Below are 23,381 nucleotides of genomic sequence, written 5' to 3'. Positions count from 1 at the left end.
CAATTGAGCTACAGATCAACTGAATAAAAATCAAAACGTGTCCTTCTGAGGAGAGTGCCTACAGTGATCCTAGCCTACAGTGATCCTAGCTGTGATGGGTGGCTTGCCAGGTACCCTCTTCAGGATGCAGAATAAACATAGTGCCAGAGGAATAGAGAGAATATTGAAAGAAAATTGAGTTCTATCCCTCAGTTCTGAGGTAGGCCAGTGGTTTTAAAATAGTACGTCATCTTGCATATCTGTACTGCTTTAAAGTGACATCATACAGGTATGAGGTAATGTGCTGCATGACTATTCTCAAATGAAATTACTAAATTCATACTTAACTGGGCCCTATTGCTCAGGGGGAAAAAAACAGGAATACTAGTTTCTATATTGCTCTGGAAACAAGAGAACCAGTTTAACATCAGAATCCTTGAAATATAAAATGATTATCTAGATTTATGCGAGCATTCCTAAAAGCTGTTAAGACTCACATTAATTTACTATTGTGAATTAAGAAAACATATGACTGGTCTATCTACTTTAATTTATGCCTATCCTTGAAAGTTAATAGAATTCAGGGCTCCTGGGTGGCTCAGTCGTTAAGTGTCTGCCTTCAGCTCAGGTCATGATCCTGGGGTCCTAGGATTGAGCCCCGCATCAGGCTCCCTGCTCAGCGGGGAGCCTGCTTCTCCCTCTCCCACTCCCCCTGCTTGTGTTCCCTGTCTTGCTGTGTCTCTCTCTGTCAAAATAAATAAATAAAATCTTAGAAAAAAAAAAGAAAGTTAATAGAATTCTAATTACTAAATAAGGCCCTAAGAGACTAATTTGGGATTTCCACCTTAAGAATATAGTTAACAATGGGAGGGGTGCCTGGGTAGCTCAGTCAGTTAAGTGGTTAAGTGTCTGCCTTCTGCTCAGGTCAGGGGGTCCTAGGATGGAGCCTCCCCACCCCTTGGGCTGTCAGGCTCCCTGCTCAGTGGGGAGTCTGCTTCTCCCTCTCCCTCTGCCCCTCCCTCCCACCCTGATGTGCAAGAGCAGCTCTCAAATAAATATAATCTTTAAAAAAAGAGAGAAAAAGAGACAATATAACAATGGGGAAGTGTTTTCATCTTCACAGGTCAAACTTTAAATTTTTCTAAGTTTTCTGACAACTGAAATGTGACAATTATACCTATAAACTAAAAAATACTATCAGATAAGGACAAGCTATTAACACCTTTTCTATAAAGTAAAAGGAAACACAATTTTTTCTCTCCTTTGTGTAGAAGTCTGAAATATTCCAAGTCTCATACTTATAGTTCCAAGCATGTCAGTACTCGTGTACTCCTTTATACAAAAACAGCTTTGTTTTGCTGTTACAGTTGAGTCACATCATAGAAACATCAAAGTGTGCCTAACACTGAGAAGCACTGCTTAAACCTCAGCTATGGGTACAGATGGGGCCTCTTACCAGTTTAAAAAGGATCATTTTTTTTTTTTTAATTAAACCTACTGCTTAGAAAGACCATATACTGATCTGTTGCATATTCAATTGAATTTATAGATTAATGGCAGAATTGAATTGCAATATATTATAAAAAGACTATACTCCAGTAACCCAACCCTTCTAATAAAAACGTCCTTAAATGCTTCTCCCCAGGACAAGGAGGACTCCCAGGAGATGAGGCATGCCTCCTTAAGTCTTTCTCTGTTACAGTCACAGGACCTAAAAACAGCTCAGCTTTGCTGTCAACATCCAGCAGGTAGACAAGGCACTTGGGTTTAGATAAAGGTTTTGTGAAAATGCTTTCTGGGGCTCAACTGAGTAGAGAAAAAAAAAACAAAAAACCTGTGCAGTGGTCTCTGTCACCACCACCAGAGTTCTGACACAAGAGGCTTCAAAGAGGCTTCCTTACCACAAGGATTCACCACACTCAGGACAGAAATGATCCATATATTACCTTCAACTGTTCTAGGGCAAAAGATGAACCATCTTGCTGTAAATTTTCAATTATCTGTTCCAAGGTATTGGCCGAGAACCAACTATAAAAAAGGAAACACATGATTTCACCAATCTGCAAGCGATTTCTTCTTTCCAAAATAGCAATGAATCTAAACACAGGCTTTCCCCAAACTCCATGTCAATAATGAAAACTTTTCCAAGCTTTTTTACAGGATGATGAAATAAAACCTTGCTTCTCTGGGTAAGTGTTTGCAGTCTGCTTTTATTAAGGCAAAATAAAGCCTAAATTTTCTCTTATGCTTTCTTGTATGTATTACATATAAATAAATATCTTAACTGTGAAAAACTGATGCTTCTAAAATGTAGAGATAGTTGTCTTATTTTCCAATAGTTTCTATCCTCCTCTTCTGTTCCTTAAGCCAGTATATCAATCTCTCAAACCACTGCACAAAAAACTTTTGATCAGCTTCATAAGACGTTCATAAAAAAATGACTTTATGAAGATAAAAGATAATTGTTATTTTCTAGCCTCTCTTTCCCATCAAAAAAAAAAAAGTTTTTTTGCACTAAAATGAATCAGCATGATAGATTATTTCAGTATAATGGACTTATTTCCCCCCTGAAGGAGTAGGCGAGAAGCTACTTTAAAAAGAAAAAATAAAAGCACTCTGCTATCTGATCTCAAATTCAGTGCATTAAACATAATGTAATTACAATGTTAGCAAATTCAATTTAATATAGTCCTTCCAAAAGAATAGATGTACTGAGACCTCTCTTTAAGTACCTGTTTATTTTGTCCATGTGTTCCTCAAGTATAAAAGACTTGTCTTGATCAATCTTGGACTGATTAAAAAAGAAAAATCTTGTAATTCACTTGAAGTAACCCAAATCTAAAAATCCTTTAAAATGTCATCCTATTTAATGATACACTTTGTGATAGATTATCACTTTCAGTCAAATTATATCCAACAGTCTTATAAATAGCTACCACATGTTCAAAATTCAGATGGTGTTATTCCAGACTAGTTCTTAAAAGTGCCAAAGGCAAAATATGTTCCGTTATTTTTATTTATATATTATTATATATGCTACATCTTTAAAGTATGGCAATGAATTAAGGATTATAAGGGACCCGAGAAGTCATCCTGCCAAAATTTCCATTTGATACAGAAAACTCCGACCACATCTCTGATATCTGTGTAGCACTGACCTCCAGAGAGAGAAAGCAGTAGCTTGAGAAGGAACTCACAGTGCTCAAATAACTATAATTAGGATTTTTTTTTTTTTAATTCTGGGCCAAATCAGTCCTCTCATGTTTATAGTTCTAGTGAATCCTGCTTCCACCTCTTTTCTCACAGAGTGCAGTTTCGTGTCCCCTCACAATCAGGTCCCTCTTATGCACAAGTTCCAGTTGACCAAGTGTGGAATGTACACTTTAGCTCTAGGTATGACTGGAATCGTAGCCAAGTGCACCAGGACTCCACATATCCTTGTTTGTTTGGATATAACCCTTTTACTAATAGGACTAAGTCTGAGTTAGTTTGCGGGCAGTTCTATTATGTTATCTTTTTTTTTAAACCAGTGCTTTTGTAGGCTACATTTCTCCCATGCTGTACTTTATAAATTTGGCACTTTGGACTGAAATTCAAAATTTTCACTTCTCTCTATTGTGATCCTGTGATTTAAAATAAGAAATACAGGGGTGCCTGGGTGGGTCAGTTGGTTTAAGCATCTGCCTTCAGCTCAGGTCACAATCCCCGGGTCCTGGGATTGAGCCCCATGTTGGGCTCTCTGCTCAGTGGGGAGTCTGTTTCTCCCTCTCCTCCCCACTCAAGCTATCTCTTTCTCTCTCTAATAAAATCTTTAAAAAAAAAAAAAAAAGCTCAGATATAAAAAGTTTAAAAAAATAAGAAATAAAGTAAGAAATACAGGGAAACCTGGCTGGCTCAGTTGGTAGAGCATGCGACTCTTGATCTTGGGGTTGTAGGTTTGAGCCCCACGTTGGGTACAGAGATTATTTAAAAATAAAATCTTAAAAATAAAATAATAAATACATATTTGGTCTTTGCCCATATATTTGTTCTTTGTTCCTGGCTCACAGCTACCCCAAACCTTGAAATTTCTTTAAAAAGAGCATCTTTTGTTGTATGTTGTATTTGGTCTTTTGTCCCAAAATTAAGGTGAAATGGGCCTTTTGTTATTCATAACAAGCCCCTTCCCATCACGGTTATGTTAACAGAGGTGACTTTTGGAAAGCTCCTAAGAATGGGGCTGGTCACCAGGGGAACCAACCAGTGATTAGAAGAGTAGAACTTTCAGTCCCACCTTCTAATCAAGCCCCCCCCCCCCCCCCCCCCCCCCCCCCCCCGGTCCCAACACTGCCACCATCTCCCGCCTCCCTCCCTCTACCTCCAGTGAGGAAAAAGGGGTTGGAGATTAAGCTCAATCGCCAATAGCTAATAACTTAACCAATAGTGACTATGTAATAAAGCCTCCATAAAAATCCAAAAGGATGGAGTTTAGAGAGCTCCAGGTTAATGAACACATCCACAAGCAGGGAGAGTGGTACATCCCAGCTTCACTGGGACAGAAGCTCCTGGGCTTGAGACCCTTCCAGACCTTGCCCTGTGTACCTTTTATTGGACTATTCATTCATATCCTTTATTGTATCCTTTGTAATAGACCAACAAACATTAAGTATTTCCGAGTTCTGTAAGAAATTCTAGCAAATTATCGAACCCAAGGAAGGGGTCATGAGAACCCCAATTTATGGTCAATCAAAAGTACAGGTAACAAGCTAGGACTTGTGACTGGCATCTGAAGTGGGGTCAGTCTTGTGGGACTGAGCTTAGGTTGTGGGATCTGATGCTAACTCCAGGTAGATAGTGTCACCACCGAAATGAATTATAGGACACCCAGGTGGTGTCGCATTGAATTGCTTGATGTGTAGAAAACCCACACATCTGGTGTCAGAAATGTTGTGAATATGGTAGTATGAGAAAACACAGGGAGTGTTTTTCCCATACATTTATTACCTTTCACACTGATACTATTAAACAGATCACTCTAAACTTGAAGGGGTTTTTTAATCCATATTCTTTTACCTAATTTTTTTCTTAGTTTCAAATCAATTTGATCAAAATGCTGTCAACATTCTCACCCAAATCACTGAGAAAAAAAGCTGAAAAAGGCCAAGATGACTTTATCTATAGACTAATACCCACACAATTAGCAGAACTCTCTGGTAAGGCCCTTCAACTCCCACCCACTCTAATCCATGCTATATTTACCCAACATGAGAGACCGTCAAATGCTTTGACAAAATCTGATGAAATCCTCTGTGTTCATATTCATTGCACTGAGTATTCAGAGGCTCTGTCAATCCATATTCATATTCTTCAGTTCTGAATAAATTTTTATACTATCTTTCTAAATATTTCCTCCCCTTTTTCTCTGTTATGAATTCCTAATAATTAGATATAGGTCTCTAATGTTCCCTTCTCTCCATTTTCCATCTTATTATCCTTTTTGCCCTCTTACACTTTTCCTCAACCTTCAATTTTAATCTAATTTGTTGTGGGTTTTTTCCCTTTTGTTAACATATTCTTTTTTATTCTTTGACTACTATATTACATCTGTTCTTATTTCACAGATGAAATATTTTCCTCTTACCTGAACATTTACAGTTTTAACAATTACAGTTTTTCTTTCTTTTTTCAAGTTTCCTTTCCCTGCACTGCTTGCTTCAAGTGCTTTTTTTGTTTTGACCAATTTGTTTTTATACTTGGCATAAAAAAATTTTAGCATGAAGTTCTAAAATTAAGTAGCTTTATGTGTAAAGTTGATCACAGTTATAGGACTGTCAATTGTCTGATGCATTATAAATTAAGCAAAGACCTGGATGTTTCGTTGTTGGGGGGCGGGGGATGTCCTCAAATGTCAACATCTACAGGTTTTTTCCTTTTTCTTCGAATGTACTGCTTAGGAGTGGGATAGTGCTATTGACTGAATGTTTGTGTCACCCCAAAATTCATGTTGAAACTCTAATCCCCGAAGTGATGGTACTTGGAGGTAGGGCCTTTGAGAGGGAATTAGTCAAGAGGGTGGAGCCCTTATGATGGGATTAGTGACCTTGTAGGAAGAGACCGGAGAGAGCTCATTTTGCTGTGTGAGGATATAGAAAGAAGTCCATCTGCAAACCAGAAACAGGTCCTCACCAAGAATCTAATTTTCTGACACCTGATCTTGGAGTTCCCAGCCTCTAGAACTGTGAGAAATAAGTTTCTATTGTTTAAGCCACCCAGCCTATGGTATTTTTGTTATAGTTGCCCAAACTAAGATAGAGGATATTTAATAGTCTGGAAGCTAACTAGGAAAAGAAGCTAGAAGTCTTCCTACTTAGTATGTTCTGCCTCTTTTTAGTAGAGCACTTCACTTCGCCTTCCCCCAAGATCAGCTAGGTCTGTCTGATTTGACCTAAGTAGTAAATTTCTACTCTTCAGCCAAACTATGGAAGGGTGACTGGTGGTACAGAGGGGAGACTTCTGGAGGCCTAACTGCACCTTATAAAAGTTTGCAGGGATCTTCTTGTTTTTCTGCCCATCTCCACATCCCAGTCTTCAGGGGACTCTGGTACCTTACAGGGGGTACAGAGCAAAAACTGGTTTGCTTCTTCCTGGCTTCCCCTACTAAAGGATAAGATATTTCAGTGTTCTCAAATCTAAAGTAGCTGCCCTCGTCCTTCTGTTTTCAAGCTTCCAAAATATTGACATCTCATACCTGCCATTGTCTCCTCTTCTATTTGTGGATTTGTGCCTTTTTTATTCTTTTATTACAATTTTAGTGGGGTTTTAGAAGGGAGCATATACTGAACCCGTCATGTTTTATCAGAAGTCATGTAACATTTTTTTTTAAGATTTTATTTTTTATTTGTCAGAGAGAGAGAGAGAGCACAAGCAGGAGGACTGGCAGGTAGAGGGAGAAGCAGGCTCCCTGCTAAGTGGGCAGCCTGATGCAGGACTTGATCCCAGGATTCTGGGATCATGACCTGAGCTGAAGGCAGCTGCTTAACCAACTGAGCCACCCAGGCATCCCATCATGTAACATTTTTATAGATTTTTGGCTCTTAAAAGAAAATTTAAATTACACAACATAAGTCAGGAATTAAAAGTGAACAATATATACTTTATCTTATATATGATATATAATTTATCATTATGCAACATACTTTATCATTATATTTAGATATGCATCAGAGATTCACTTTAGCAGCTCAACAGTGTCAACATTGAACCATCCATTACAGAAATGTCACAGTGCATTGCAAAAAGCCGTTGCAAAGACCAATCACAAAGCTACACGCTGAAATTCACCAGCAATGAGAAGATAAGCTGTGTTCTTGTGCGGCAAAGAAGTCATCTTCTTAGATGGCTATCCTAACAATTCTGAAGCTCTGACCTTCCATCAAGCTTTCAAGTTAATAAATCCCAGCATCTTTATATCCACAAACTATAACATTCACCAACTGCTAATTTTTCAGTCATTTCCCCTTCCCCATGAATTAAAATCTGAAGTTAGAATACTGACAAGATTACCTTTGCATGGTAAGCATCTAAGACATCTGCAATATTTTCTTTTGAGGGAGATTTTAGGGCTAACAAATCTTCTTCTAACATGCCCAACTAAAAGAGGAAAAAAAAGGAAAACAGATTTGAACCCCAATATAAACATGGACTTTTTAAATTTTTTTAAATTTTATTATGTTACGTTAATCACCATACATTACATCATTAGTTTTTGATATGGTGTTCCATGATTCATTGTTTGTGTATAACACCCAGTGCTCCATTCAATATGTGCCCTCTTTAATACCCATCACCAGGCTAACCCATCCCCCCACCCCCCTCCCCCGCTCCCCTCTAGAACCCTCAGTTTGTTTCTCAGAGTCCATAGTCTCTCATGGTTCGTCTCCCCCTCCGATTTCCCCCCCTTCATTTTTCCTTCCTACTTTTTTTTTCTTAACATATAATGTATTATTTGTTTCAGAGGTACAGGTCTGTGATTCATCAGTCTTACACAATTCACAGCGCTCACCATAGCACATACCCTCCCCAATGTCCATCACCCAGCCACCCCACCCCTCCCACCCCCCACCACTCCAGCAAACCTCAGTTTGTTTCCTGAGATTAAGAAGTCCTCATATCAGTGAGATCATATGATACATGTCTTTCTCTGATTGACTTATTTGACTTAGCATAATACCCTCTAGTTCCATCCACATCGTCGCAAATGGCAAGATTTTGGTTTTTTGACAGCTGCATAATATTCCATTGTATATATATACCACACCTTCTTTCTCCATTCATCTGTTGATGGACATCTTGGCTCCTTCCATAGTTTAGCTACTGTGGACATTGCTGCTATAAACACTGGGGTGCACATAGCCCTTCAGATCACTACCATTTGTATCTTTGGGGTAAATACCCAGTAGTGCAATTGCTGGGTCGTAGGGTAGCTCTATTTTCAACTTTTTGAGGAAACTCCAAACTGTTTTCCAGAGTGGCTGCACCAGGACTTTCTTTTAAAGAAACCTTATACTCTTTTTAAAAATACTTGTCTTAAAATTATGATGTGCTCTCTTCAGCTGAATCAGTGAAGGAAATTTTCTCTGAAGTTGAATGCACACACATTCCCACACAGCAAATGTTGCCTTGCAAGGAATTAGATAAAGATGGAAGAAACTAAAGAGGAGAGACATTCATCTTTGTTTCTCTCTATTAAACACTTGAAATGCAGTACTGCAACAAAGACCTGAATTATAAATTTTATTTCAATTAATTTTAACTAAAATTGCCACATGAGACTAACGGTTACTATGGTCAGTGCACAGCTCTATAATATAGCCACACTTAATCTCCATCTATATCCCTCACATACTATTCTGTGCTCAGCCAAATGGGACTTTTTACTGTTTCCAAAACATAGCTAAGCTTTCCTGCCCACTGGCTTGCTCATTACATGTTTCCTCCATCTAGAATGCCTTTTCGTGACAATATTCATCTTAAGGCCCAGCTGAACTGCAATCTCTATGAGAAAACTTCCAGCCTTTTAAGTTTTCTCTCCTTTCAATCCATTGAGTACTTTCTCTATATTCTTTGTTACACTTCTCATATTCTACTTTGTCAGATGAGACAGATGGTTATTTACCTTTTATCTTTTGTACCCACCTCTAGTCTCAACCCCAATATTCCGTACTCATTTCTGTTATCCTGTACAGGCCCTGTGAATGGCAGTCTACACATTGTAGAAATTATTACTGAGCAGGCTGACAAAGAAGGGAATTAAGTTGTGGATCAGCACGCTCTCCCATCCTTAACTAAATTCCACTCTAACAAAGGGTGTCCCTCCAGAGTACATAATGGGAGTCTCATGTTTGCTTCCTCTTACAGCTCACGGGAAGGATGGGACAGACACCTACTCAGTGTGACTGTGGATGCCCCTAACTTGGAGAAAGATCTGAAACTTCAAGCAATGTGATAGAAGGTTCTCATACTTTTTTGTAACATTCCTCCTCCTATCCCAAAACGTCCCTCTCTCAAGATCAGATATCCATTTGGAGATCTATGTGCTTCCTCCTAGAAAGCTAAGTTCACCCCATACTTCCAGATATGGAACACATTAGCAAGGTAGATTAGTTAATGTAGGTTAACTGGCTCATGAGTTCAAGGGTAATATAAGCCAGTTCAAGGAGAGTGAGCTCCCAGTTGAAGCAGAATAAATCCCAAATTTCTTGCTGGAAATTCTGAGGCAATGCCACCTTGAACTGGATTTTCTGTTACATTGACCACAAAAAGATTCAACTACTATGGTAGGAACTGCCATCCCCATATAGAAATGGGCAAACTAGGGGATAAAGAAGCTAAATTCAAGCTAGTATTTAAACCTAAGCTGTCTGTCTGTACATTCTTTGCCACTGTGCTATTCTGTGCTAAGAAAACTGTTAAATTTTCTGTTAAAAAAAAAAAAAGACAAAGCTAAGTAATATGTGTCCCTTGCAACAGCCTTTAGAAAAGTTTTTAAGACCATATTTTACAAAATGTAACTCTTAAACACACTAGTAGGGAAACTCACAACCAAGAGAAACTTTCAAAAATGTTTTTGTAAAATAAAAGCCTATCTTTTTATATATAAATTTAGATTCTTATATATTAGATTTTTTTAAAGTAGGTATTTTTTTAACCAAAGTGTAACTATTCATGAAAAAATATTCACTGGAGGTGCCAGGCAAAACAGGCCTGAATCCAGACATAATTATCTCCATTTTGCACATGAGGAAACATGATTGGAGAGCTTAATTATCTTTCCAAAGGTCACACAACTTTAAACAGTAGATCCCGGATTCAGACCCACATCTAACCAAAAGCCTGGGATCTCAACCACTTATACTGCTTTCCCGTGCAACATGAGTTATTCCAATAACACAAAATGCAATTATCCAAATAATTACCTTTTCAGAATCTACAAAATGTGTAGCAATTCCTGCTGCATACACATCTCTTCCTTTCAGCCTGAATCCTGTTAATGCAAGGAAGTAACCAAGTTTTCCTCGAAGTCGTGGCAAGAAATAACCTCCACCCACATCAGGGAAGAGTCCTGTATTAAATAATGAAAAGAGATGATAATGATTCAAACTAAAAAGATGAATATAACTCTTTACTTGAGATCAAATGGCCATTTCTCTCTAGTATTTGAATCTATACTAAAAATATTACTAAGTACTTTCCAATGCAATCAATATCACAAAAGACTTGCTATTAAATTGTTCTGACTTGAGTATTTTTCAAAAATTTCATGCCTCATTTCTATAGAAGTCAATAAAGTATTTGATGGCATAACTTTTTATATATAAGTTGTACTCATTAAATATTATCTAAAATTTCCTTATCACTATTTTTAATAATCTCTGAAATAGTAAACAATGAAAATGAATGATTGAACACTACATCAAAAACTAATGATGCACTATATGTTGGCTAATTGAATTTAAATAAAAAATTTTCTTTCAAATAAGAAAAAATATGCATAATCTAAAGCTATATTATGTGAAAATTCGTTACCATTCAAATCATAGTCTATTCTGTTAATTATCTAACATTCAAGATATTTAAAGTGATGCAATAACCTTTAGTCCTACACCAAGAATGTTTATACCTAATAAAATCACTTGCATCTACTCTTTTCTTAGCCATCTTTTTTTTTTAATTCCCTTATTCTCTCTACTGGTAACAACTGAAAATAGCATATATGCAAATACTTGCCAGTACATTACTTTTTGGTATTTAAGAGCTCCTTAACCAATTGTGACCCTCTAGTTTTAAAATCCAGATATCTATTCTAAGATTGCTTCATTTAATGAAATTGAGATAAAAATACAAGCATTCAAATTCTTTCCAGTTCTACTTGACAAAAAGTTCCTAGACTTGAAAGAATTAGCAGCATTCTACTGTAAATATTTCTAAGCGCCTCAAACAAGATGGGTCTAAAATTGAATTAATGACTTCCCCCAACTCCCATCATCTGTCTCCTAGTATCACTTACCTCAAAAAGTGCACAACTATCCAGTCTTAACATCCTCTTCTCACACCACCCTTTTAACACACACCAGTGACTATGACCTATTGATTCTTTCTCCTGAAAGTTCTCCATACAATAGTCAGTGATCATTTTCATAACATAAATCTTGATAAGAGTGTTGCCTTCTACTGCTTCAAACTATGCCATAACTACTTCTATTAGATTAAAACCAGCATTTTATCAAAGTCTTCAAGGCCCCCAATCACTTTTTCAAGTACATCTCTTACTACTCATTTACTACATTCCAGCCCGTCTGTTCTTCTTTCGGTTCCCCAACATTCTATACTCTACATGCATTCTACACTATATACTACCTGACCCACAGCCTCAGCAGCACTCTGCCCAAGGGAAAACACACTCTGTCCTGAAATATGTTCCTCTGTTCCAGGGTACTACATTCTCTCTTTTTTGCCCCTGTCTCAATGGCTGCTTCTTTCCATTCCCCCTTGCTGGGTCTGCTTCCTTCGCCTGGCCTCTACATGCTGCTGTGCCTAGGCTTGATCTTAGGCTATCCCTACACACACATTTCCTTAGCACTTATGGCTCTAGATAACATCTATATGCTGATAAGTCCCTGTTAGGACTGAATTGTGTCCCCCATAAAAGTTTTCACTTTATGAAAAACTGGATGCTAATAAATTGGACAAATTTCTTAAAAGATCCACCCTACCAAAGTTTGTGCAAGAAAGAGATAATTTGAATAGCCCTACATATATTAAAGACTTTAAATTTGTAGTTGAAAACCTTCCCCCAAAGAAAAGTTCAGGTCTAGATGGCTTCATTGATGAATTCTACCAAACACAGAAAAAAATTATACCAATTCTACAGAAACTCCTCCAGAAAATGAGGCCAGCATTACCCCCATACCAGAAGGAAGCAAGGACATTACAAGAAAACCACAGATCAATGTCTTTCATGGACACAGATGCAAAAATTCCAAATAAAATTTTAGTATATCAAACCTAACAACATATAAAAAGTATAACACCTCATGCCAGAGTGAGATTTATCCTAGTAATGCAAGGCTAGTTTAATGTTAAAAAAATGAAGCAAAGCAATTCACCATGTTAACAAACTAAAAAAGAAAAACCAATAATCACCTCAACTGATGCAGAAAAGGTTTTGGCTTTTTAGATTCAAAATCCATTCCTAATAAAAACCCTCAGCAATTTAGAAATAGAAGAAAACATCTTCATCCTGATAAAGGGCACCTATGAAAAACTTACACCCAACCTCCCACTTAATTGAAGGACTGAATGTTTTCCCTCAGATCAAGAACAAGGCAAGAATGCCCACTCTCAATACCTCTATTCAACATTGTATTGGGGGTTCTAACCCAGTGTAATAAGGCAAGAAAAATAAAGAGTATCCAGATTGGAAAGGAAAATGTAAAAGTGACTTTATCTGTAAATAATGTAATTATTTAAACAAACAAAAAAAAAAACCTAATACAATCTACAAAAAAAAAAAATCCACTAGAACTAATAAATGAGTTTAGGAAGTTTGCAGGAGACAAAGTCAATAGAGAATCAATTGTACTTCAGGTGGCAGTCCACGATGGTGGCTTAGGAAGACCCTGAATTCACCTTCTTCCACAGATACACCACATCTACATCTACATATAGAGCAATTCCTGCTGAAAAAGAACTGAGAACCAATTGAACAGCTTCTGCACAAAAAGTGATAGGGGGAACCACATATACAACAGCAGGAGAGACAGAGATACAGGCAGTAACCACAGGAACACCACTCCCAATGTGATGTCTTACAGTAAGGAGGGATATCACTGAGGGGCCCCTGCACAGACTCACCGACTCTGGGTACAGTGGAAAAAAACAAAACAAAACAAACACAGCTGTTTAAAGAGCAATTAGAATGTAAGTGAAGAAAATCCACTTACTAACCCTGCAGCATCCACCAAATGGGCAAGGGACTGCTGGAACTCTCTGGGGTCAGAGATGCCAACAAGCATCACATTTCACATTGCACCCCCCGTTCCCCCCAACCCAATCCACCTTCACAGTGCAGACAGGAGCAGGGTCCAGGCACTCTAGTCAATCTATAGGGCTGCCCTAGCAAGTCACAGATCCCTAGCCCACATGAATTCTAGCTATCTGCTGAAGGCGCCCACCCCATCCCCCCACCTGTCCTGTCAAGGTAACCCCAGAGCAGCATACTCATGGCCCATCTCTGCTCCAGCTCCAACCAGCCAAAGCTGCCAGGCATACCAGTCTATACAGAGGATGCTCCTGCTCAAGGCTACTCCTTCAAGACTAAGAGAGGTAGGTAGCTATTCTAATTCACAGAAACACACATAGAAAGTCAAACAAAATGAGGAGACAGAGGAATATGTTCCAAACAAAAGAAGATAAAACCCTAGGGAGGGAAAGAAACCTTAATGAAACAGAGATAAGTAATTTATCAGGTAAACCACCTGATAAAGAGTTCAGAGTAATAATCATAAAGATGCTCACTGCACTTAAGAATAAAGGAACTTCAACAAGGAGTTAGAAAATATAAGAACCAGAGCTGAAGAATCACTGAAATAATACAGAAGGACAAATCAGCATTTAGCAGACAGAATAGTAGAAATTACCTAATCAGAACAGCAGAAAGAAAAAATAATTTTAAAAAATGAGGGTAGCTTTAGAGATCTCTAGGAAAACATCAAGTGTACATATATTCACATTATAGGGGCCCTAGGAGAAGAGAGAGAAAGGGGAAGAAAACTTATTTGAAGAAATAATGGCTGAAAACTTCCCTAACCCATGGAAGGAAACAGACATCCAGGTCCAAGAATCAAAGAAAGTCCCAAACAAGATGAACCCAAAGAGACCCACACCAAGACATAATAATTAAAAGCAGCAAAACTTAAAAAATCTTAAAGGCAGCAAGAGAAAGACAAATAGTCACATAAGAGGGAAACTCCATAAGACAATCAGCTGATTTTTCCCCAGAAATTTTACAGGCCAAAAGAGAGTGGCAGAATATATTTAAAGTGTTGAAAAGAAAAAACTTACAACTAAGAATACTCTATCCAGCAAGGCTATCATTCAGAATTGAAGAGGAGATAGAGTTTCCCACACAAATTAAAGGAGTTCATCACCACTAAACTAGCTTTACAAGAAATGTTAAAGGGTGGTCTTTTTTTTTTTTTTTATTTTTTAAGATTTATTTATTTGAGGGACAGCAAAAGCAAGAGATATCATAGAGGGAGAGGGAGAAGCAGATTCACCGCTGAGTGGAGAGTCTGATGCAGGGCTTGATCCCAGGACCCTAAGATCATGACCTGAGCCAAAGGCAGATCCTTAACTGATTGAGCTACCCAGGCGCCTCAAGGGTCTTCTTTAAGCAGAAAAAAAAAAAAAAAGGCTATAACTACAAATAAGAAAACATATGAAAGAAAAAAATCTCACTGGTAAAGGCAAATATATAGTAAGGCAGGGGGATCAGCCATTTAAAAAGCTAATATGAAGACTAAAAGACAAAAATAGTAAATCAACTGTAACTAGAATAAGTAGTCAAGGGATACACAAGGGGCGCCTGGGTGGCTCAGTCATTAAGCATCTGCCTTCAGCTCAGGTCATGGTCCCAGAGTCCTGGGATTGAGCCCCGCATTGGGCTCCCTGCTCAGCGGGAAGCCTGCTTCTCCCTCTCCCACTCCCCCTGCTTGTGTTCCCTCTCTCACTGTGTCTCTCTCTGTCAAATAAATAAAATCTTAAAAAAAAAAAAGGATACGCAAAATAAAAAGATGTAAAAATAGAACGTCAAAAGGAGGGGGAGGAGTAAAAATGTGGGGCTTTTAGAATGTGCTTGAACTTAAGTGACTATCAACTTAAAACAGACTGATATATATATATCATATCATACATATATTTTATATATATACATAAAAGACAAAGACTGTTATATATATATATATATACAGGTTGATATATGTGAACCTCATGGTAACATCAAACCAAAACCCATAACAGATATACAAAAAATGAAAAGAAAGAAACCCAAACATAAGAAAACCATCAAACCACAAGGCAATACACCAAGAAGAAAGGAACAGAGAAGAATTACAAGAACAACCAGAAAACAATTAACAAAATGACAATAAGTACCTACCTATTAATAACTACTTTTAACATAATGTATTAAATGCTACAATCAAGACATAGGTGGCTGAAGGGATTAAAAAAAAAGATCCATCTATATGCTGCCTAGAAGAGACTCACTTCAGATCTAAAGGCACACACGGACTGAAAATGATAGTCCATGCAAATGGAAAAGAAAAGGCTGGTGTAGTGATACTCATGTAAGACAAAACAGACTCTAAAACAAAGACTGTAACAAAAGACAAAGAAAAGCATTACATGACGATAAAGAGGTCAATCCAAGAAGAGGATATAGCATTTATAAATACTTACACACCTAACACAGAATCCCCTAAATATATAAAGTAAATATTAACAGACCTAAATGAAGTAATACAATAATAATACAGGACATTAATACCCCACTTACATCAATGGATAGATCATCCACACCGAAAAATCAACATATTAGACCACATGGACTTAGTAGATATAAATAGAACATTTCTTTAAAAATGCACATGGAATATATTTCATGATAGATCACAAGTTAGGCCACAAAACAAGTCTCAATAAATTCAAGGCAATTACAATCATATCAAGCCTTAACTGTATGAAATTAGAAATCAATTACAAGAAGAAAACTGGAAAAAAAAAACCCACAAACACATGAAGACTAAGTAACATGTTACTAAATAACCAATGGGACAATGAAGAAATCAGAAAGAAATTTTAAAAAATTCTTTGAGACAAATAAAAAGGAAATTCAACTTTACAAAATCTAGTTGAAATTGACAAGCTGACTCTAAAATTCATATAGAAATACAAAGGATCTTTATAGCCAAAACAACCTGGGGAAAACAACAAAATGAGAGGATTATTGCTACCTGATTTCTACAATAAAGCAACAATAACCAAGACTGTAGTGTTGGCACCAATATAACACATATAAAGGGACAAAAGCCATCAGTGGAGAAACAACAGCTTTTTCAAAATGTAGTGTGTGAATGACTATATCTCCATGTGCAAAATAATAAAATTTGATCTATACCTTTGATCCACATTTCACACCATGTACAAAAATTTCAAAATGGGGGCACCTGGGTGGCTCAGTCGGTTAAGTGGCCAACTATTGATTTCGGCTCAGGTCATGATCTCAAGGTTGTGAGATCAAGCTGAGCATGGAGCCTGCTTCGGATTCTCTCTCCCTCTGCACCTCCCCACCCAACTCAGGCACACTCTCTCTTTCTCAAAAAAAAAATAAATAAATAAAAATGGATCATAGATCTGAAAACAAGACTATTTTCTCCTAATAATCTTTTATCTAAAATTAATGACCAGTGTGTTAGTGTTGCCAGTTAAATATTCTTTTGTGTTTTCCGATACAATTACTGAGCTAATATAACTTTCAGGTACCTTCCTAATTTCTTTTTAAGAATTCTTTCATTGCTGTATCTCAGCAAGATTCCATCAATTTCTTTAACGACAGTGTAATCTGAAATGCATCCAAAGATAGTTCTAGATGTGATTATGAGAAATTGAGGGTTTTTACCTATTGCTGTTTCTGGCATCGCAAAAAGAGACTTTTCAGTAGCCACTCGGAATTGCCCATGAACTGAGAGACCAACTCCCTAGGAAAATAAGGCAAAAAGTTGTTTAAAAATACTGTAAAAATATATATATATAAGCAAACTCATACACACACAAACATTTTAAACCAAGTAAACTATCTTTATATTCTACAAGAACTTCTTTTAGGAGACACACTGGAGAAAAACCCTAAAACACATAATTTCAGGAGTACTAGACAAAAAATATATGTGTATCCCTGGTATCGGGAATAGATCTGTTTTAGCTAAGATGTTTTCAATCAGTATTTTGTGTTATGCTTAATGTCTTCTTCCCCCAGTCCCTCTCATTTCAAGTCCAGTACAGCATTATAAAACAGTGACTGTTCCCAGAACCACTGAGTGTTGTCTCCAGTGGAACCAGTCATCAAAAAGAGCACAACCAAGCCATTCTAGCTAATTTCAGTGGCTTTGAATAGCAATAGTAATACATTTATTCACAAATTTCATCATTTATTACACATCATTTATTACACATTATTACACAGTTCATAACATTAGTAACATCATTTTTCTCAGATACAACATTTAACAAGGCCAACCATACACCTCTTAAAAACTGGTTACTAAACATAAGTTTTAGAAAATAAGATTTGGCTGAAAGTCTCTATCTCTAATTTGTTGCATGTCACTGAAAAGGGAAAACTTAATAGTCACCTTTGAATAAACATATTTGAAAAAAACATATTTGAATAAAATGAAATAAGAGGTATACATGTGATGACAAAGTATCCAGTTAAGACCAATGCTCACACTGTAACAAGCATTTCCTATGTTATGTTCTTTTCACATTATTCAGAACTTCTGTTAGACTGTTTTAGTTCTTCTCATTCTTGATCCTTTTTAACCAGTGTAGTCTATCTTTGTCAGCATAGTATTAAATGAGTTAAAAACGTATAAAGTGTTTGGGGCAGTATCAGGCACTTCAGAGTTCTGTAAGAATTAACTAAATAGAAAGGGCCTCATTTGTATCTGGTTCTTCTAATCTTTCATTACAATTTCTTCAACTCTTTCAAGTGTTTTCATACTCAGGTCAGCCATTTAAAAGTTCTTGAAACTCTTCCCACATTGGGTGTAGAGATTACTTAAAAAATAAAATCTGTAAAAAAAAAAAAAAAAAAAAAAAAAGGATGGGGGTGGGGAAGCACCTGGCTAGCTCAGTCAGTGGAGCATGTGACTCTTGATCTTGGGGTTGTGGGTTCGAGTCCCATGTTGGGTTAAGTAGAGACTACTTAAAAATAAAATATTTAAGAATAATAATAAAAAAAAGTTCTTAAAACTTTAAAACCCTCTTAAGAAACACTAAAACACACATGCAATTTCTTATAAATTTTATATACTATATGCTAAGCTTAAATTTTAGAAGACCATGTAAATAAACATGAAAATGAATAAAATTCTTCAGCCACTACCTACATCTTTTGGTGTCAACACTTATAAGTTAAAACCACAGTGTTTGATATTCTTCGTACAGGCAAATATCATGTTATAGGTATTCTATTATGACACATTCAACTGACAATACTGACCCAAATTTGACTGTATATACTTCAAGATTATGAAATCTTAAAAATTTTAATGAAGAGAGCATTACTAGTTTTAGTATTAATTTATTACATTATTTTAGAGGTCCTTGATTCATATTCTAACTTTTAGTTTGTCACATTGTAGCTCAAAGTTATTAATGTTCAGGAATGTCTTGCTAAGAACTTAGAGTTGGACTAGATTCTCAGTTTTCCAACTTTGTTCTTTTGAGTCCTAGGGCTCAGAATTGCCTCCCTGGGGCTGCATAGTCGGTAGATCTCCAGGCCTCACAGACTGACCCTGCTTCAAACCATACTCCTCTGGTCATTGCCTCCTACCTCTTTTAATTAACTCTGAATTCCACAAACAGGAATGACTATATCCCCCTTTACCAAATATTTACATATAAAGGTAAAATCTGACCACAACCCCAATCCTAGTCTCCTCCCTCTTTCCAGAGAAACAGTTATTATTAATTTGGTATGTAACACTTCAGATTTTTCCTTATGTATCTCTAACACATATTTGAACAAATGTGGATATTTATCTGAGACACAAACACACACTTCAAACTCTATTCATAGCATGCAAGGCTCTAGATAGTCTGGCCCAGGCTACCTCTACTCTATCTCTACCACTACTCTTGCCATGCTTATTCCAACAACCATAGTGCCTTCATGCCATTTCTCCAAAATTCCAAGCCTTTACAATTTCAATTAATCATACAATCTTAAAGTGAGGAAGACACACTGAGAGAAGGCCACTGTCTGCCCCATCACTGCCCTTTCTCTACCCAAAGACGCTGCCCTTCCCTGAGCAGTTGCTGAACTAGGGATGGGCACCCAAGGGTAGCCAATCGAGGCTAACCAGAGCTGTAAGGCCCAGGGAGCAAAGGGAGAGAAAGAAAAGCACGTTAGACCAGATTCTCACTCTCAGGTATTTAAACTAAGACACGGTGGGCTGCTGTGAGTCAATGACAGCCAAAGCTTAAAGGTCATTTGAAATTTGAGCCAAAGAAGACATGACAGCCAAGTTAAAGCAGAAATTATACAGGGTGATGATGAATAAACTGAGAAGGCTGCATGCAGCCCATACAGGACAGAGAAAAAAGCAAACCTACAAAAAACAGCAGAAATAGCTTGCAGTTCAATTTTCAGGAAGACAAGCAATGCTGCCAGTTTTTATCTATGGATTCCCATTTGATCCCCACACTTGTCTAATAACTGCTCCATTCTCTTTTCCAGATCTGAGTCCATGTTCTTTTCAATTAAAAAAGTCTCCTGCTACATTTTCAATAAGAACCAGATCTACATCCTGTCATACTTCAGCATCACACAATATAAGCTGCCTTGTATGCCTTTTCCTGCTAACACTGCTCATCCCAGACAAGTCACTCCATTACATCTTCTGAAATCCTCCTTGTTTGACAAGATAACCACTTAACAGCCCAACTTCTCTATAGAGGGCTTTTATCTACCTCCTGAAACCAAAAGAGAAATTTATGAGCCCCATATTCTTTGACATAGAAACTACAGATCCTATATTCACTGATTCAGTTCTTTATCTTGTATTACATAATATTTTGTTTCACCCATAGCTGATAAAATGAATGAAATCAAACACTTCAAGATTTTAGGAAGAATTTATTAAAAATAAGCTTTCAGAATAAGAGATGCTTGACACAAGTACCATTAAGAGCCAATTTTAAAAACCTTTTAATAAAGAGGAAGGCTGGAAAAAATGCAAGCCACTGCACGAGGTACTAAGAATATAAATGCTGATCAGCACTGAAAAGGATGTAGCACCTTCGTGGCAGATTCAGATATAATTTTTGTATCTTATATAAAAGAATCCATTACAGGTTGTTTACAATAAGTCCCCCTTGAAACTTTCAAAATTTAATGTTACATACTTTTTAACCATTAACCTGAGCTGGTACCCTTTGCTAGACTAAAACGGCTTCAAAGTCTTCAAATTTCATTGTATTAATGGTTATACTACATAGATTTATTTCCCAAATGTAAGATGTCGTTCTAATTCCTAATTCTCCTCAAATACTCTCCCTGCATCCTACCGAACCCACTATTCAAATCTCATTTCCTTTAACTGGATATCTCAGGAACACTTGGCAGAGTTGCTTAGTTCCTACTTCAGGAAACACTTCGCTTGACTTTGAGACACCATACTCTCCTGGTTTTCCTTCTATCTTAGTAGTTGCTCTTTCTTTTCTCCCTGACCTCCAAATGTTGATCTGCCCCCACCAATGATCAGGTGTCATCCCTCTACTCCACTTCACCTGCACTCTGTTCGTTCTACATTCACCTCCTAGATGATGTCTTCCAAGAGTCCAGGAACTTAAGCACCATAACATTAATGATTTAAATCATTTCCCTATCCTGATTTCTCTAGAATTTTATATCTACCTGCCTACTTAATGTCTCCACTTAAATATCTAATATCTTTCTCAATGTTCATACATCAGATGTAAATCTCTTGGTATCTCCTTAAATGTGCTGCTCCCTCAGTAAACAGCACCACCATTCACCCAGCTTCTCAGGACAAAAACCTCAGCATCAGCTTCTTTCTTTCTGATCTCCCAATCTAATCTATGAACCGGTCTTTACAGCTCTAACCTCAAAATATACTTTGGATCGGGCCACTGTTCACATCTCCACTGTTACAACCCTCATTGAAGTCACAAGTATCTCCTGCCTGGGCTAGTCCCTCTTCCTGTTATCCTTGCCACAATCCATTCTCTACACAGCAGCCAAGTAAGCTTATTAAGTGTCATTCGGTTAAGGTTTTGTCCTGCCCAAAATTCTCCAGTGACTTCCCATTACATTAAAATATTACCAAAATTCCTCCTCGTGGCTGATAAGGCCATGATCTGATCTCTTTCTAGCTCCCTGATCTTGGAGTTTACCATTCTCCACTTCCCTCACTTGCACTCAGGTCTGCCACATTGGCTTTTTTTTTTTTCATGTTAGTCACCATACAGTACATCATTAGTTTTTGATGTAGTGTTCCACGATTCATTGTTTGCATATAACACCCAGTGCTCCATGCAGAACGTGCCCTCTTTAATACCCATCACCAGGCTAACCCATCTCCCCACCCCCCTCCCCTCTAGAACCCTCAGTTTGTTTCTCAGAGTCCATAGTCTCTCATGGTTCGTCTCCCCCTCCAATTTCCCCCCTTCATTTTTCCCTTCCTTCTCCTAATGTCCTCCATGCTATCCCTTATGTTCCACAAATAAGTGAAACCATATGATAATTGACTTTCTCTGCTTGACTTATTTCACTTAGCATAATCTCCTCCAGTGCCATCCATGTTGATGTAAAAGTTGGGTATTCATCCTTTCTTGTGGCTGAGTAATATTCCACTGTATATATGAACCACACCTTCTTGGCTTTTAAAAAAATTTTAATTGACATATAATACACATTCAAAAATATACAAATAGTTGCAAATGGTAAGTATACGGGTCCAATGAATTACCCCAAAGTTAACACACTCATGTAACCAAAATGTAGATAAAAATTATCAGAAATTATTTTATGTGCCTGTCAGTCATCATTCCTTCCATCCTTCAGGCAACCACTATCCTGACTTCCAACAAAATAAGATTTATGCGTTCTTTTTTTTTAAGATTTTATTTATTTGACAGAGAGAGACATAGCAAGACAGGGAACACAAGCAGGGGGAGTGGGGGAGGGAGAAGCAGACTCCCCACGGAGCAGGGAGCCTGATGCGGGGCTCCATCCCAGGATCCTGGGATCATGACCTGAGCTGAAGGCAGACGCTTAACAACTGAGCCACCCAGGTGCCCCAAGATTTATGCTTTCTGATTTTATCTTGATATAATTAGAATCATTGAGTATATACTATTTATCTTTCAGTCAACTCTATGGGAGATTCATTCATGCTGTGTGCAGCAATTTTTTTCAACATACAGCGTTCCTTTGTACAAATAACTTATTGATCTATTCTACAGTAAAAAGCTAGTTAGGTTTTCTGGCTTGGGGCTACTGCAAATAATGATTCAATGACCATTCTCATGCATGTCTTTTGGTGCATAAGTGCACACATTATGCTTGGGTATATACCACGGAGTAAAACTACTGGGTCAAAGGAAACTAATTCAATTAACTTTTAAAAATAACAATTTTCCAAAGCAGTAGTACCAATTTTCTACTCAAACCAGCATTATATGAGTTTGTTACTCCCCATCTTCACCAATACTTGAACTTGTCTTTCATAATTTTAGCCATTTTAATGAGTATATGTAAGTATTTCATTGTGATTTCAATTTCCATTTCCTTGACTAATGCAGTTGATTGTTCTGTTATATTTGTTATCTGGATATCTCTGTAATATGTCTACTCTCATCTATTGTTCATTTTTCCACTGGATTTTTGTATGGACTGTAGAAATTCTTTATACTTTCTTGATAGGATTCCTTTCTCAAATATATGCATTCCAAGACTTATTTTCCAGTCCATGGTTTGCCTTTTCATTCTCAAGGATGTCTTGGAATGCACAGTTCTTAGTTTTTAAGTCTAATTTGTCATTTTGTTTATGGTG

At 37.3% G+C, this 23,381-nt stretch overlaps 1 protein-coding gene across 2 annotated transcripts in view; it reads right to left on the bottom strand.

Moving 5' to 3' along the window:
• HIBCH (3-hydroxyisobutyryl-CoA hydrolase) overlaps positions 1-23,381 on the bottom strand; it is a 106,347-nt gene that overhangs the window by 19,837 nt on the left and 63,129 nt on the right. For both annotated transcript variants that reach the window (XM_028122555.2, XM_028122564.2), the window contains 5 exons: positions 17,198-17,276; positions 10,434-10,579; positions 7,522-7,608; positions 2,712-2,770; positions 1,926-2,007 (listed from right to left, as the gene is read on the bottom strand). In XM_028122555.2, the coding sequence (XP_027978356.1) occupies positions 1,926-2,007; positions 2,712-2,770; positions 7,522-7,608; positions 10,434-10,579; positions 17,198-17,276 (453 nt within the window). The remainder of the gene's footprint in view (positions 1-1,925; positions 2,008-2,711; positions 2,771-7,521; positions 7,609-10,433; positions 10,580-17,197; positions 17,277-23,381) is intronic.

This window comes from Eumetopias jubatus, unplaced genomic scaffold (genome assembly GCF_037043125.1).
Source record: "Eumetopias jubatus isolate StellerSeaLion01/CBP00866 unplaced genomic scaffold, mEumJub1_p1.0 scaffold_3, whole genome shotgun sequence".
In the NCBI taxonomy this organism is placed as follows: Eukaryota; Metazoa; Chordata; class Mammalia; order Carnivora; family Otariidae; genus Eumetopias; species Eumetopias jubatus.
Note: the sequence above shows the minus strand (reverse complement) of the source record. Positions and strands in the feature narration are given on the sequence as shown.